Consider the following 16504-nt stretch of genomic DNA (forward strand, 5'->3'; position numbering starts at 1 on the left):
GGGACTGTAGTTGCTGTGGTAGGAGCTACAGTTGCTGTGGTAGGAGCTGTAGTTTCTGTGGTAGTAGCTGTAGTTACTGTGGTAATAGCTGTAGTTGCTGTGGTTGTGGCTGTAGTTGCTGTGGTCGGAGCTGTAATTGCTGTGGTAATAGCTGTAGTTGCTGTGGTTGGGGCTGTAGTTGCTGTGGTCGGAGCTGTAGTTGCTGTGGATGAGGCTGTAGTTGTTGTGGTAGGAGCAGTAGTTGCTGTGGTTGGAGCTGTAGTTGCTGTAATTGGGGCTGTAGTTGCTGTGGTAGGGGCTGTAGTTACTGTGGTTGGAGCTGTAGTTGCTGTGGTTGGAGCTGTAGTTACATTGGTTGGGGCTGTAGTTGCTGTGGTTGGAGCTGTAGTTGCTGTGGTTGGAGCTGTGGTTACTGTGGTTGGGGCTGTAGTTGCTGTAGTCAGAGCTGTAGTTACTGTGGTAGGAGTAGTAGTTCCTGTGGTTGGAGCTGTAGTTGCTGTGGTTGGAGCTGTAGTTACTGTGGTTGGAGCTGTAGTTGCTGTGGTTGGAGCTGTAGTTGCTGTGGTCGGAGCTGTAGTTGCTGTGGTTGGAGCTGTAGTTGCTGTGGTCGGAGATCTAGTTACATTAGTTGAGGCTGTAGTTGCTGTGGTTGGGTCTGTAGTTGCTGTGGTTGGGGCTGTAGTTTCTGTGGTCAGAGCTGTAGTTGCTGTTGTTTTAGTTGGGGTAGTGGTTGTTGTTGTTTTTGTGAGGGATGTGGTTGTTGTAGTTTGGGGAGTGGTTGTTGTTGTTGGTGTTGGGGCAACTTTGACCCTTTGAATGGATTTCACGTTTACTGTGAAGGCTGTGCTGTTCAGTAACGTCGTTCTCAAAAACTAAATGGAGAGAAAAACACAGAATAGACATCAGAAGGTCAATCTCATTTCCATCACCCCATCCACATGTTGTTTTGTGTGCATGCATTATCGTGGATTTTATTGAGTGAAGAGATTTAACGGAAGAGTTATTTCAACATTTCTGTTTTACGTACCTGATTAACATGCTCAGCGATGGTTCCATTGCTGAGCTCACCAGAACTGGTGATTTTCATTTGTAGATATATTACTGCTGCAGGGCCTGAAGGGATTGACAACATTTGGAAATTGATTTAAACAACGATGAATAAATAAATACTGATTCTATATGAAAAGACTCCTTGTGAATAGAGTAATTGTGGTCACTGATTTTAAGAGTAAAACAGGAAAATCATCACTAAAGGTGTTTGACCACATATTAAAGAAGCTCTTGTAAATTGCAGTGTGTTTAAAAACTCTTAAACAAATTATATAAATGCAGATGAAAATGATTGTATTGTTAAATATTCAACAACAATACCACAGTTGTGTTTTATGGATACATTGTCTGTTTTTAAGCTGTTAACGAAGCATAATTTGAGTTTGACACTTGAAGGGTAAACATTTAGGGTAAACCTATTAATTTTCCTAAGCAAAGACCAATCACATAACATCAGGAAACCTTACTTTCTGGGATATTGCCCAAAAGTATGTTTTTTTATTTAACATTGTGGTGCTTTTGTCAACTATTAACAAATGAATGAATGAAAAATACATAAACACCATATGATGTTGTAGATCGTAATTTATCTCTGGTTGAATTATAATCCTTCCAAAGTTCTGTTTTACAGTCATCACACTTGGATAATAAACAGTATGAATTCATGACAATTTTAAATCAGTTACCTGTGGACGGAGTGGTTGTGGTTGTAGTTGCCATGTTTGGAGCTGTAGTGGTTGTTACTACACTTGTTGGATTAGCAGTTGTGGTCCGGTCTTGATTTTGTAAGAAACGTTATGAAAGAGATAGAAAAAAAGTTAAGGAATCCTGAATAGAAGAAAATCAAAGATGACTTGAGCATGACACATATCCTCTGTCTCCCCTGAACAAGCTGCTTAATTACAACCGAGTGGGAAAGTTATCAATCCCTGACGACTTATCAGATTTAAGTTGTGTTTCAAAAAATGCAGCTTTTTATTATTCGGTGGCAATTGCAGCAGCAGTTTCTACCAAGTTTTATACAAAGAAATAAAACGCTGCTGCTCAAACAAAGTGAACAAAAGGAACTAAACCTATTTAAAGCAGAACACAGACTATATTTCTGTAAAACCAAATCACTGAGCTTCAAAGCGATGTCAAGCTCAAGTAAACATAACAACCTTGTTCTGATCGAGTTCTATAAACACCATGTCTAACAAGCCACTGCTGTGAACCAGTTCAGAATCAATTTTACCAAAGATTTGCTGACCCAAGCCTGGAAAACCAGCTGTAAGCAGCATTTTCATCACTACCATCTGACACCAGACTTAACCCAAGAGAAAAAGCTCCAACCCAGTGTTGCTTTGATACAACTCTTCAATAATTTAATGTTGCCTTGAAAGGATGTCATGAAATTTGAAATGGCCTTTAGTCAAAGTCTGTTGGTCTGTATTTTATTTGCCTTGATTTAACCTTTAGTTAGTCCCATTGAGATGAAGAGTCTCTTTTACTAGGAAAATTCAAATTTGATATTTTTTAGTATTAATAACAATCAGATGTAAGACGTGTAAACAGTGTCTTAAAGTGCTGCAAATAAAAAACAAAATCCACTAAAAGTGAAAGAGTGGAACCTGAGTCAACCGGCCAGGATTTACAGTTGTGTACTTGTTAATGATTATTCTAAGTCCTTGACAAAGAGCCCTTCAAGTAATAAATGTCATCTTGGAAATGAAGTAAGCCCAATGAATTGTTTCCATTTTATTCCATTTAATCAAGTAATTACTTGATTCATCTGTTGAAACCGTCCAACAGCCTCATCTGTAATTATTCTCATGATTAGTCTTAATTAATCCTGTGTTATAACGTGTTGCAACAAAATAACACATTTTTTGGTTTAATTATTGTTGTCTTATCTGACTTGTGTTATCTGATATTTATTTCATCAGATAACAATAGTAAGTTTCTGAAGGAAATACCAACAGCAGGAAAAAACATATGACAAAAATGTTCAAAATAGATATCGCAGAATAACACACATGAATTACCTATCACCACTGAGCTGATCTTCAAGTACTCTACTGTTTACTCTCCTAAAATACGTATCATAAAATGCAGACAATAATTGAAATGAATTCTGACCTTGGGGACAGGAGGCATGAAAATATCCAAGCAAAAATATGCAATAGAGTATTGTTCTCTCCATGATGGGTCGTGTTACTCCTCACTACTACAAGAACAGAGTGGTAGTTTGTCTTTAATTACTAGTGTACTTAAGTTGTGCTTTGCTCCTCCTTCAGCTAACCTGAAAAACTAGGTAATCATCAATTGGTGAGTGTTTCAGGTCATTATGCATTTGATTTTTACAGAGATGAAAAGGATACATGAGGGGAACTTGAACACATAAGACAACATGATGTCAAACATTACCCGAACATGAAACTATTGATTTGATCCTGTGGAAACCTTGTTTTCATCATGAAGTGTTTTCTCCAGTGAAAAGGGTTAAGGTTGTGGCTTTTTTTGTGTTTTTGATGAATCAGGACTCTGTTATCATTGTTGTCTGACAGGTTCTTCATTTATAAACACCACAATCCTCTCCAATTACATTCTCAGAGATCAACCCTACACAGGATCTTATTTTTGCCACACCACAAAAAAAGAAGAAACGTTGCACAAGACTGCAAGACTGTGGGGTAAATCTGGATCACATGGGGTGTTTATTATTGTTTTCTTGCAAATTTACTTCTGCTACTTCCATATAAAATATTAAATCTCCCCACCGGACGTGTTTGATAACTCTAAGTAAACCTTAAATCATGTGGATATTATACCTGGAGGAGACATGCAACACCAAACATGAATAGTGTTTATTACTAAACATTCGTTCCAAAAGAATAGCTTTAATATCATGAACAGTTGTATGTTCAATAGAAAAGATCCTCTTAGTTATAGTGTATTCCAAAATCGGTATCACCATCTTAAAAAAAAACAACATTATGATAAAAGGACAAAACGTTTGATAAGAACTAACATTCTCAGACGATAGATAGATAGATAGATAGATAGATAGATAGATAGATAGATAGATAGATAGATAGATAGAATTCTAGATCAGAATTATTTTTATTGCCATGTATATTTGCACATACAGGAAATTGCCTTGGTGTGGTTGGTGCACTTTACAAACAACAAATTAAAAACAACAATATCGAACAATATAACAATATTAAAAAAAAACAATATATACAGATATAGTTAGACAAACAGACAGACATAGATAGATAGATAGATAGATAGATAGATAGATAGATAGATAGATAGATAGATAGATAGATAGATAGATAGATAGATAGACCTTCTTCATGATGGCTCTTCCTTTTTTTACAAACATTAAACAATATTGATTCATTGGTTATTTTAGATTTATTTATGATATAGACAAACATTTGAGCTCAAAAGGAAAACGAGCACACAGGTAACAAATCAAATCCTGGTGACTAAGGTTCCTACGTGGGGTTGTTTCCTCCGGACGGCTGCAGTGTGACACGCCATGCGCATGCTCAGTTCGTCTCTTCCTGTTAGCTTGCTGCTGCACTGCTCAAGATGGTGCCAGTGAATCTATAGTTGTGATTTGTCTCTCGGGACGTTGGAAGATTGTTTTGCGAATCGTGACATCAGTGCGGCGATGTGAGTTTTCACGCAGACAACAAACTAGTAAACAATCCTCTTCCGCGTTGGCGCGACACTTGTCTTCCACGGTTTATCGTGTTAGCCAGTTAGCCGAGCAGCACCGAGCCCCCGCTGTAGTTTAACAGTGGAAATAAAAACTACGTCTCCGCGCGGGACATTAACAACACTACAACCGACCACTGTGTACACGCGCGTGTGTGTGCTGCGAGTGGTGATTCGACAGTACACCCCCCCCCCCTCCAGCGCAGGACATGCGCCACGTTAGCTAGCTCGCTTCGTCCTGCACGCTCCAGTCCGCGCTGAGGATGGACAGAGACCTGTTGAGACAGTGTCTCGTGTTCCACGGCGAGTCCCTGTTCAACAAGCTTAAGTGCGAGCAGACGGAGAACCCGGACTTCCAGGCGGTGGCGCCCGACCTGTGCAAAGTCACGAGTGAAAGGTGAGTCCCACACGTCCCAGTTGTCCGATGAACAGGGAGAAGATGCGTCTTTAAAGGAGTTCGTGGATGTTTCCTGCACGTGCACACGTGCGTTCACCCAGAAACGACCCCTGTGCACATGTATCTGGATTGAAATCAAAAGGAAACCATCCATCAGTGTGTTACAGGGGTTTAGACCCCGCCCACACTTTGAGATCTCACACGAGAGGGTTCAGTGATTTTTGCAATAACAAGCCCGAGGCCCTGGATCAACTCAGCAGCTTCCTTATCAAACCACAGTCCATGATGTGACCGGTTGAGTCAGAGCTCAGCTGCCAGGTTTGTAACCACAGTGAACTGGGTTGGACACATCACCCCGGCTGCAGCCTCTTGACACAGGCTCTCAATACGATTGATTTAAAGCTTGTTTAAATTACTTTCATGGGAACATGGGGATGTCACACACCAGTATATCAGAGCTGTTTTGTCCCCATTCAACCCTATCACACTTTGAGATCCTCTGACAGGTTCTTGGCTAAAGACTGAAGGGTACAGAGCTTTAAAAATACAAACCCCGAGGCTCTGGAATAACTCAGCAAGTTCCTTTTTAAGTCAAAGCTTAAGCACATTCCAACATTTAACCTGATCCTAGTTTCTATTGTTGTAATGTTTGGTCAAGCTTGACTTTCTGCCGCACCTTTAGTGTTTTCATTTGAAAGTTAGTCAGAAAGTTGTGACTCTTGGCTGCACAGAAGTCATCCAGAGCTCCCAGAAGTTCCAGGAGTATCTTGAAGATCCCTTCAGACTCATGTATTATCAATTTCATGTTAAACTTGTGGAGGTATTCTGCGTCTTTATATCTGCGGTTGGTCAGAAACGATTCCTGTGCACATTTATCTAGATTAAACAACGTTTTTCCTTATCATGTATATCACCCTATTAACTATATACTGTGTATAGACGTGTATAGCTGCTGATTTTCCATCAAATTTTCATTCTTTGACTGGTTTTACAATAAAAACAATATTGATTTGAGCATTATTTGTGGTTTTACAAACATAGTAAGACCGGCAGATAGCATTTTTAAAGTACTTTGTACTTAGTTTCTTGATTCATATAGTAATAGTTTGATCTATAAAATGCCTGAAAGTAGAGAACGTGTCTGTTACAGTTTGCTGAAGCTTAAGTTTAAATCTCCTCAGACCTCAGAGTACGAGTTTTTTCCCAATCAGGAAACCAAGGCTTAAACATTATATCACTTTCAGGAAATCACCACATTTGAGAAGCTTGAACTAATGAATATGAATAATATTTACTTTGAAATTAAACGACTGTCTGAAATGAAATCAATCTATAATCAAAATCCTTCGGAGTACTTTTTTTTTCTTGAACAATCCATTGATCATTTCAGCTCCAGTCTTATTTTGAGGTCATTTTCATTATTTGTTGTTTCTGCTCTCTGAAGGTTTTGTGCAACTCTAAAATTAATATTGTGTGAATTTTGAGGTCTCTAACCAAACATTTATTTCTCCAATGACATCATTCCAGACAGTCTGCAGTAACTCAGTGTTGTATATTAAAGCTTTTACAATAATGTTCACTGTTCTGGAATGAATTAGACAATGATTAGTTTGTCAAGTAATAATTTCAAGGAGCCAATTATGAATGTTTCTGCTTTCTGTGCAGCAGGGGAGAGGAGCAGGGCAACCCCCTTGTGGAGCAGTTCATTGCCAGAAAGGCTGACATCCTGTTCTGTCCATCATGGAAGACCACCACTCCTCAGGAAGAGGAGCACGAGGAGCAGGAGGAGGAAGCTACAGGTCGGTGCTGGTTCCACCTCACGTCTCAGGCCACATCTACACCAATGTGTCAGATCTTTAGAATGCCATGTTGAAACGAATGCTCAGTCTTATCCTGCTCTCTTTGTTCACCTGTACTGTTCAATACTGGTTTGTGTTGCCCATCAGGGCTTAAACCAACAAATTATTTCATTATCAATCTAGCTTGTTTGTTTTGTCTATAATAGAAGTCAGAAAATTATGAAAAATACCTGTTGTATGTTTTAAGAGCTCAAAATCATGTCTTCAAATGTCTTGTGTTGTTCAAACACTGATCATATCACTAGTTTCTCATTTCCTGCGTGTTTGATTTGTATTTTCTCCCTGTGCTCTTCTCAGAGCCCTATGCCATCATGCCACCACTGGAGTTATTCATGGAGGTGTCATACGAGGAGAGAAGATCCACGCTGTACAGAGATTTGGAAAAGGGAGACATCGTGGTGGGCAGGATCAACAACATAAGAGATTACGGCTTCTTTCTCACTCTGCTGTGCATGGCAGGAGGACTGAAGAGAGACATAGAAGACCTGGAGTTGTCGGTGAGTCAGAATGCTAAACTAACAGTCTAAATGACTCATAAGTCTTCTCACACACTTAAAATGACCTACTTACACTTCGGGTGATGCCTCATATCATTAAATTAAAGAAAGAGAAAACTGGATCTATTAGTTTATCCGGATCCGCCCCCCAAACAATTCATTCTTGAGTAATGGACAAAAGATCTGTTCCAAAGAATCTTGGTTTCAAACTCCTCCCTGCCACCAAGTTTCAATAGAATTAGATGAGTAGTTCTGAGGTGATCCTGGTGACAGACTGATAGACAGCCTTGGAAAAGTAAGCAGCTCGGTGAAGGTAATAAATAATGCTTGCCAGAACCAACTGTGTGGTTCTCTGGGTTTCTGATGGTTCCTGGTATTCACATCCTGAGCGATGAGAATCTCAAATGCATTCACACCTGAGATCACCAGAGATGGAAGCTGATATCAGGTCTGAACTGGGCCTGAGTGACGGCCATCACTATTCCACAGTGTGTTTTTTTAACCATAATATGGATTAGAACTGTAGTTGCATAGGTCTACTCGCTGTATAGAACTGTGCACCAACCCTGCCTCTGCACAACACAACTGAGAAGGCAAGAAATTCCTCAAGTTAACTGTTGACAAGGCACACCTGTTAATTGAAACCATTCCAGGTGACTACTTCATGAAGCTGGTTGAAAGAATGCAAAGTGTGTGCAAAGCAATTCTCAAAACACAAGGTGGCTACTTTGAAGAATCTAAAATATAAAACATATTCTGGTTTGTTTAACACTTGTTTTTGTTTAAAAAAATTAGCCATTGAATGAGAAGGTGTGTCCAAGCCTTTGACTGATAATTTATAAAACCATCACATCCATGAGTTTTTCTAAATTGGGATGAAAACCCAATGCAGTTTCCCCCTAGAACCGTTTCACTTTGAGCTTCTCAGGTATTTAGTGCCTTGGGTAAATGCTCTGATTCCTCCTGCTCCCCTGAGCTTTCTGGATTCTGAACTATTGAAAACGTGATTTCCTCTTCACCTTCAGGCTCTGTGTCACATCAGAGAAATTCCCTCCACCGGCAACCACGATGATCCTCTGTCCTACTACCAGATCGGTGACTTCATCAGAGGTTGGTGTCTCGTTTCGCTTCGTCAGTTTAGTTAGATAAAGTTTGCATGTGTTCCCTAAAGTTATGAAAAGGCTCTGATCCTTATAGTGACATTTGTGGCTAACTGGCCCATTACTGATAGCCATAGCCACGTGTACCTTTTGTAATTTCTTCCTGGTTTGCCTCTTGCTGGTGTTTAGTTGCAGGCCGTGGTTCTTATTTCACACTGAGTCAACACACAAGTGTCTATTTAAAACAGCATGGTGGGATATTACCCGTCATCAGTGTGTTACTGCCCTCTTGTGGCGTTGTATATTAACACCCAGAAAAATAAACCATAAACACCAGTATAGGCTGCAATAAAGACTTATGACTCAAACTGGTTTGTTTTTATAACAGGATTAGTACTTTTTTATAACATGTATTTGTCATTTATCATGTAGAACCACATAGTTTTGTTTTGTCTGTGATTATTTCATGTTTTTCTCAATCTTTATTGAGGACAAAATAAGTATAAACAAATGTCCTCCTAAGCTCTGTGCTTTGTTCTTCCTCAGCCGGGGTGAAGGACATTGACCGCTACCAGGAGAAAGTCACCGTCTCCCTCCAACAGGCATCTCTGTTGCCCAGCTTGGGGCACGTCAAGCTGGGGGTCATCACCCGAGAGGAGCTGCCCGTCCACTACAGGTAACACAACAACATGATTATACAACACTGAAGAGACAGTGGCAAACTAACACAAAATGAAACCAACAACCTTTAACAACGTTTTAACAAGGAAGAAACATAACCAGACAGAAAAGAACAAGGTTAAAACAATGGCACATGAGCAAAGAAAATGGAAAAATACAACAGATTAAATAGCTTCAGCCTGTTCTTCACTTCATTCTCACTTCTTTAAATTGTAAATAGAACGGTTTTATTTTCGGCTAACACTCTTTACATTATTTGTTTACAGCTTGATGTGATTTTTGTGACTTAAACGGAAAATAAACAATCCTATCAAGCTTACTACGACTTGAACAACCATCATGTTTTTCTGCATAGATCCTCAGTTTTTCCCGATCTAGCACAGGACTCTTCCACGTTGGTTCACTCTGAATCTTCTCTTTCAGTCGCAGCCTCCGTGCAGCCAGTGACTCCAGTGAGACGTATGAGTTTATTCTGAGGCGCTGCCATGGGTACCACAACCCCTCTGTAGTGGAGTACCTGCTGGACAAGGTTCGAATCAGCGACACCCACCCGCCATCAATGATGAGGGGACTACAGAGGTAAACATATGGGGGAATGAGCTGCTCAACATCAGTGATTGAATTGTTGTTAACTGTCAGTTTAACTATGAAAGATTCCCAATGTGCTTCAGAACCTGGAAAACTAAAAACAGTGAAATTGATGCATTTTTGAATATTTTCCACTAAAGGGCTAATAAAGATCATCTGTCCCTCAGGTTCTCTCTGTAAAACCTTGAGAGGACTGATGTGAAAGTCTTCAGAGTTCTTACCTGTGTCTCTTTTCTCCACAGTAAACTTTTCCAGGCAGAAGATTTTGCCACTGCCATCAGGAAGAAACAGTCTGCATCCTGGGCCTTGAAGTGGTAACGCTTAACTTTATCAATTTTGACTCCAGCTCACACATGGATTTCTCTCTCTTCTCCCTCCGGCTGCTTCTTAATGTGAAAGTAACCTTTATTTTTCTTTCTTTTCAGTGTACGTGCAGGTGTGGACCTCTTCAAACATGGCCGTCATGTGGAATCTATGAATGAATATAACAAAGCCTTGGAGATCGACACTAACAATGTAGAAGCACTGGTGGCACGGGGAGCTCTGTGAGTTGAATCCTCATTTTAATACAGGATATTTTACAGATTCTTATATTTACCAGGGTCTTTGTCATTTCTACTTTATCTGTTTTTATTTTGATGAAATGTAAAAAAAAAACAAGTTTACATTTGTAAAATAAATTGTTTCCTCAGGTACGCTAACAAAGGCGGCATCATGAAGGCGATAACAGATTTCGAGAAGGCTCTGGAAAACTGTCCAGATCACCGCAACGCCAGGAAGTACCTCTGCCAGACGCTGGTGGAGAGAGGAAAACAGTAAGCACTTTATTCTGTGTATTGACTCTGTTAACAGTTCAGAGTGGTGACATCAGAAGTCAATAATGGTTTAAGATACAGTTACTCAATATAGTTTTTGATAAACAAAACATGTCTGGGCATTACCCCAGCTTAATTAAAGCTCTTTCCTCATCTGCACATGAGCCTCAGTGTTTCCACTTTCTTGCACTTACAGTTAAATTCATATTTAGAAGACGGCTGAAAACCTAAAGAGTTTGGTGATTACCAGACTCTCATGGAAAACCGAATTGAAGTCACACAATGTGACAGAAATCGGTTCAGGAACAGATGAGTCAGCATCAACCGCTGTGATTTGTTACAGACTAAAGAATAGGACAAGGTAGAGACAGGAGTGGCTCCAGGAAGTTTGTTAATTATTTGTTACTGTAAATGTAGCTAGTTAATAATAGTTCTCGTGTGTGTGTGTGTGTGTGTGTGTGTGTGTGTGTGTGTGTGTGTGTGTTTGTGTGTGTGTGTGTGTAGGCTTGAAGAACAAGAGAAACTAGTGACAGCGGAGGGATTGTACAGGAGAGCGTTGTCTCTGGATGACTCGAACCCTGAGGCACAACAGGCCCTGCACAAGATCACAGACGCGATACAGGTGAGTGGGACCACCCTACTTGACCCGGGGGTTTTAAGGGGAAGTTTGCAGGTATGCACGAAGTACATCGCATACCACATGCAAACAACAGTGGGCATATCAGAGCTTGATGCTCTTATATTCAAATACAGTAAAACAGATGATGTCAGAAAACAAATGAAGTAGTTGATGAAGCAAATAAACAAAACATTTTTTACAAGAAGCAAAATATCTAAATAAAAGTTGAATGTGGTTGAAATCAAAATGTCATTAAAGAAAGGGGACAGAAATATATAGAAGTATGTTTTCCTATTCCAGTTATTGAGCCACTACCTGCACTCATTTAAACATTTTGCTGGTTAGTAGCAGCTCGTCCATTTTCTATATCAAAGGAAATATTCTGTATGTATACTGTCTGTTTTAGAAGTATGGATTCGGGAAATGTAAACCGTCTGTATAAGCCCAGACTTTCAATGAAAGGATCTCATGAGAGAGCTGTCCATGGTGCTGAATCATGTCCGACTGCATTTACAATGTCAGATACGTTTTTTTCAGATGTTTTTTCTGTCTTTTACGTTAGCTCTCATCACACTGATGTACTTGCTGCTGTTTGTAATACTGATGAAGTGTTTTGGTGTGTGTGTGTGCGTGTGCAACCACGGAACTCTGCCCTTTGACCCTTCGACTGCCACGGCCTTGTCACCTGTCTCGTGTGGGGGGTGAATAAATCAATAACTGCACAATGACAACGACTTCTCTTCTGGACACTGGGCGTGCTGCCATGTCTCTGGTCCAACACGGTAACGTTGAAACCGTCTCTCTCTCCCCTCTCTCTCTCTCTCTCTCTCTTCCTCTCTCTCAATGGGGAAAAAATGCTGTTTATTTTCTCTGCCCTCTGTCCATCCATCCAACCACCTGTTCGCTAACTTCCTTACTCCTGGAATCGAATCACTTTTCCTCTGGTAAATACGTGTGCATTCCTCCGTCATTCTGTCTCCCGTGTTTTTTAATTGCGACACTCTTCTGTCCTTAAACTTTTGATTTTCCTTTTCCTCTCCACTTTCTTATTCTGACCTACATAACAAAATAAATAAATGAATGAATGACTGACCGAATGCCGTTTCTTTGGGGCCTCGGGGGCATGCTTCTGGGTCATGGTGTTTGTGTGTCTGTGTTTGTGTTTGATTTAATATGTCTCTGGGATTTTGCGTGCCTTTGTGATGCCTTGCCTTGCTCGGCGACGTGAAGAAATCGATTCGCCTGCAAGAAGAAGCTCTGGCTAAGGAGCAGGTGAAAGATAAGAGCGGCAAGACCAGCGCCGAGAAATTGCGTAAGATCTTAAAAGAAGAGAAGAGGTGAGTTGGTTCTTATCTTTTAAAAGGTACGGGAACGATCAGTCACCACGTACCGGGTCCCTAGTTTTAATGTCATGTCATTCTGAAGCATTAATAACATGTTTTTTAAAACTTATTTTGTAGTTTCAAATGCTGGTAAGGCCATTCAATAATGTAAGTAATATTAAATGCAGCCCGATGATCAGGATGAGAATATCAGTGGATTTATATTTCCCTCAGAATGAAGAAAAAGCGGAAGAGGTCATCATCTTCCTTGTCAGCGTCCTCAGCTTCCTCCAGGAACTCCTCTGCTTCCTCATCTTCCTCCTCCTCCCGTAGGAGGTCCAAAAAAAAGAAAAAGAAGCGTAGGAGGTCTGAGCGTGGAAGTAAACGCCACCGTAGGATCTCCTCAAGGGGGAGCCGGGGGAGTGAGGAGGGTAAGAGTGAGAGAAATGGGGGGAAGGATGAGGATGAGGTGGAGTGGTTTCCCGCACCTCCAAACACCTCCGCCACCTTTCTCAACAAGAAGGGAGGCCCAGGGTTTGGAGAGGGGGATGATGAGGAGGAGGTAGAGGAGAAGATCGGTGAAGAAAGACGGATCTCTCAGCTTTATTCTTTGTCGGCAGCCTCAGATAACGAAGAGTCGGACTCCTCACGTAGAGAAACCAAGAGAAGGGAGAGCAAGGAGAGCAGGACGGGGAGAAGGAAAAGCAGAACCCCAGAAAGAAAGGATAGACAGAGCAGAAGTAGCGAAAAGAGTGATGAACACAGGGAAAAAGAGAAGGAGGATAAAGGGAGAAACAGTGACTCCAAGAGGAGGAATAGCTTGGATGAGAGCAGGAAGCGTAAAGTATCGTGCTCATCAGTGGACTCAGAGTATTCACGGAAATCTAGTTTCTCTGGTTCTGCTTCCAAACTCCTGGAGAACAAGTCAAAGAGGAACTCCATCGATGGCAGTAGGTATGACAACAGAGGGAGGGAGGACGTGAGCGAGGTAGAAGAAGTGAAAAGAGAGAAGGAACCTAGACAGGGGGGGGCGGAGGGAGGATTGGGTAAAAGTGCTGGAAATCAGAAGGAACAGAGAGGTGTGTCCGGGGAGAGCTCGAAGAAAGCCCTTCCCTCTAACCTCCTCGATATCTTCAGCCAGATCGCGAAGTTCCAGAAGGATAAAGGAGTCGGGCCCAAAAAATAACTTCAAAACAAAAGCCCAGAAACAAGTGTTAAAAAAAAGAAATGGAAGTTTGTGCCATTAATTCAACTGAGAAACTGTCGATGTGGCAAAAGGAGGGATTTTGATTTGAAACGTGAAATTCTTTCTGGGGGATTTAAGGCCTGTAGTGAGCTGTAATTTTTGCTGGATAATAGTTGTCATAAAACATGTTCATCTGAAAAGATTAATAATTAATAAATAATTGGAGAAAAAAATGTGAAAACTTCATATTACTATTGTGAACGCTGGTCATTAGTGAAAATTCATTCATTTCTACTTGAGATATCATATTTAAAGATAAAGTGACCAAATATGATTTAAGTATCAAAGACTATTTAGTCAATATCATACATGAGCTGTGGTAGTTTCCCACTTTACAAGCTACTGCATTAGTTGTCCTGTATGTGTCACATCAGCTGCTACAGGCTTTAACATGTGGTGTTCTTTGTTTATCTCAAATTGAGACTTTTCTCTTAAAGGTTATATATATATGTATACTGTATATGACATTTACTGCCACTAGATGTCGCTCTCTCACCAGCACTCATGTTCTCAGTTGACCAAAAACTGAGAACAGTTCAAACCAAACTTGCTAAAAAAGTAACTAACACAAACTTACCTAAAACTATAGAAACCGTCTTTGAGCTAAATTTAGTTTTGATCAGATCCCAACACTCGGTGGGAGGGTCACCTAGTTTTCACGGTCATCATTTCTCCATGTTTTTAAATGGAGAATAATTCTTGGCTGTGATATTAATGATCATAACCTCAGATATAAATAACCTTTAAGAAGATTCTGCCTTGTGTCCGTTTGTCTAATCTTTCTGTGGCTTGTTGAATATCTTCCCAGACAACTTGACTGTTAGTTCCACTGTTCTTTTTTCAGCTTTATACAATACTGATGTTCCAGCTGTGTGCCAACAAGTTTTCTCCTGTCGTGAAACGAACTCGATGAATAAATCGTTTACAATGTCAACAATACATGTTGTGATCCTTGAGTCTTTGTGTTTGAATGAAATAATGTTTTACATGAGGTTGATCATTGACAGTTTTCTACAACCTTTGCTTTGTGAGGAGATGCACATGATAGAGTTTCTCTGACACAGCCCTATAATATTTTTTTGTTGTCAAATTACCAAATTTTTAAAAGCACCATATTGAAGAAAGAAACATTTCTCACAGCCCATTTGCAAAAGATCGAAGGCCAGATGTTTGCAAAATTATCATTTCTCTGAAGCATTTCCACTATTTTACAATTATCGACGCAAGTACTTAATAAAACACTTGTTTTCCAGCTGAATGTAACCAGACAAGAGGCTTCAGGGTTTTTCTTAGTGATGGGCAAGCTTCTCTAAACAAGGTCAGCAAATTCTATCCAACATTAATCAACTGAAGTTTGTTTCGAGGCGAATGAAGAGGTCTCTCCAGATTAAAGTAGAGTTTAAAACGACTCCTGTAATAAACGTGCTGATCACAGAACAGCATCAGCACCATGAACTTGTATACCAAGATTCATGGTCTCCAGAGTATTGAAACTAACTTTCTCATTAGATTTATTTAAAATGCTGTACATTAATTTACTCAAAAGATGAATCAATTAAACCCCCAGACTTTAGACCTAAAAACCTGTAAAACCCAAGTAATTTCAATTTTACTCAGCCCTACTTTAATTGTGCAGAAGAGCAACTATGAATATGCTAACATGTCATATCAGTATCAGGTGAATATTATACATCCACATGTTATGATGCATTAACTTTCTTATCCAATATCAAATCTTGACATGAATCTTTCTCATTTGCTTTAAACGCAACCTTCAGCTTTTCTACATTAACATCCTGTTTCTTTGCTAAACGTTAAGAAACGATGCATCTTTCAGTTTTTTCACTTTTTAATATGATTCTTTATTGTCCGTCATTCTGAGGAAACATCGTCCACAAGGTCCAACACATCTGTTTGTGTCTCATCCTTCAATTTAGCAAATTAAACCAAACGTGGCCTGGTGGCTTATTGGTGCTTTAAGCTACTTGGTGTCACACGTTTGATTTAATAACTGGACACACACACACACACACACACACACACCAGTGGCAGTGCGACCAGCCGTGCGCTTCTCCCTGTTAAAGTAGCTTATACTTTAGGCTTAGCTCACAACCTTTCACTTTCCTCCTCAATCATTACTGGTCCCATCATCAGTGACGCAGCAGATCATGTTCCAGTCTATCTTGTTAGGGCAGATTAACCACTAATATACAGGCAGGGAAAAAGCCTCTTCATCTCATACTGTCCACACACAGACACACACACACACACACACACTCCTGATCCTGTCCTCTGTCTCAGAAGCCTTACATCTTAATCTGAATAAATTCTGACTTCAGGGTCTGGGTCATCATTAGACCTTTAAAGAATAATTTTTTTGGTCCTCAGCAAGATGCATCACTGAGCACAGGGATTATTCTGGAGCCATTAGTCATCCGAGTGAATTGCAGTCCGATTTTTGTAACACATTTTCATTAGATTTTAATTTTTTCATCCGTGAATACATGTATTATCTACAGCTTTCACACCTTGTCTAGTAAAATATTACATTTTTGGATTTGAAAACCTGTAGATTAATGTTTGAACTGCATAAAGTACATTTTTAATGTCCATTACAAG

General features: G+C 40.1%; 1 protein-coding gene across 2 annotated transcripts; it reads left to right on the forward strand.

Annotated features, from left to right (window-relative positions):
• Window positions 1–4514: 4514 nt before the first annotated feature.
• ttc14 (tetratricopeptide repeat domain 14) lies at window positions 4515–14824 on the forward strand. Of its 2 annotated transcripts, none has more exons than XM_062395368.1 (12): window positions 4515–5158; window positions 6827–6957; window positions 7315–7514; window positions 8540–8624; window positions 9161–9290; window positions 9719–9874; window positions 10126–10197; window positions 10309–10428; window positions 10576–10698; window positions 11203–11320; window positions 12548–12654; window positions 12874–14824. In XM_062395368.1, the coding sequence occupies exons 1-12, from the start codon at window positions 5025–5027 to the stop codon at window positions 13823–13825; spliced, it is 2328 nt and encodes a 775-aa protein (XP_062251352.1). In that variant the 5' UTR covers window positions 4515–5024; the 3' UTR covers window positions 13826–14824. The 2 variants fall into 2 exon arrangements, with proteins under 2 accessions (XP_062251352.1, XP_062251351.1); XM_062395367.1 differs by having other exon boundaries at window positions 4517–5158; window positions 6824–6957.
• Window positions 14825–16504: the final 1680 nt, after the last annotated feature.

This window comes from Platichthys flesus, chromosome 9, assembly GCF_949316205.1.
Source record: "Platichthys flesus chromosome 9, fPlaFle2.1, whole genome shotgun sequence".
Classification (NCBI taxonomy): Eukaryota; Metazoa; Chordata; class Actinopteri; order Pleuronectiformes; family Pleuronectidae; genus Platichthys; species Platichthys flesus.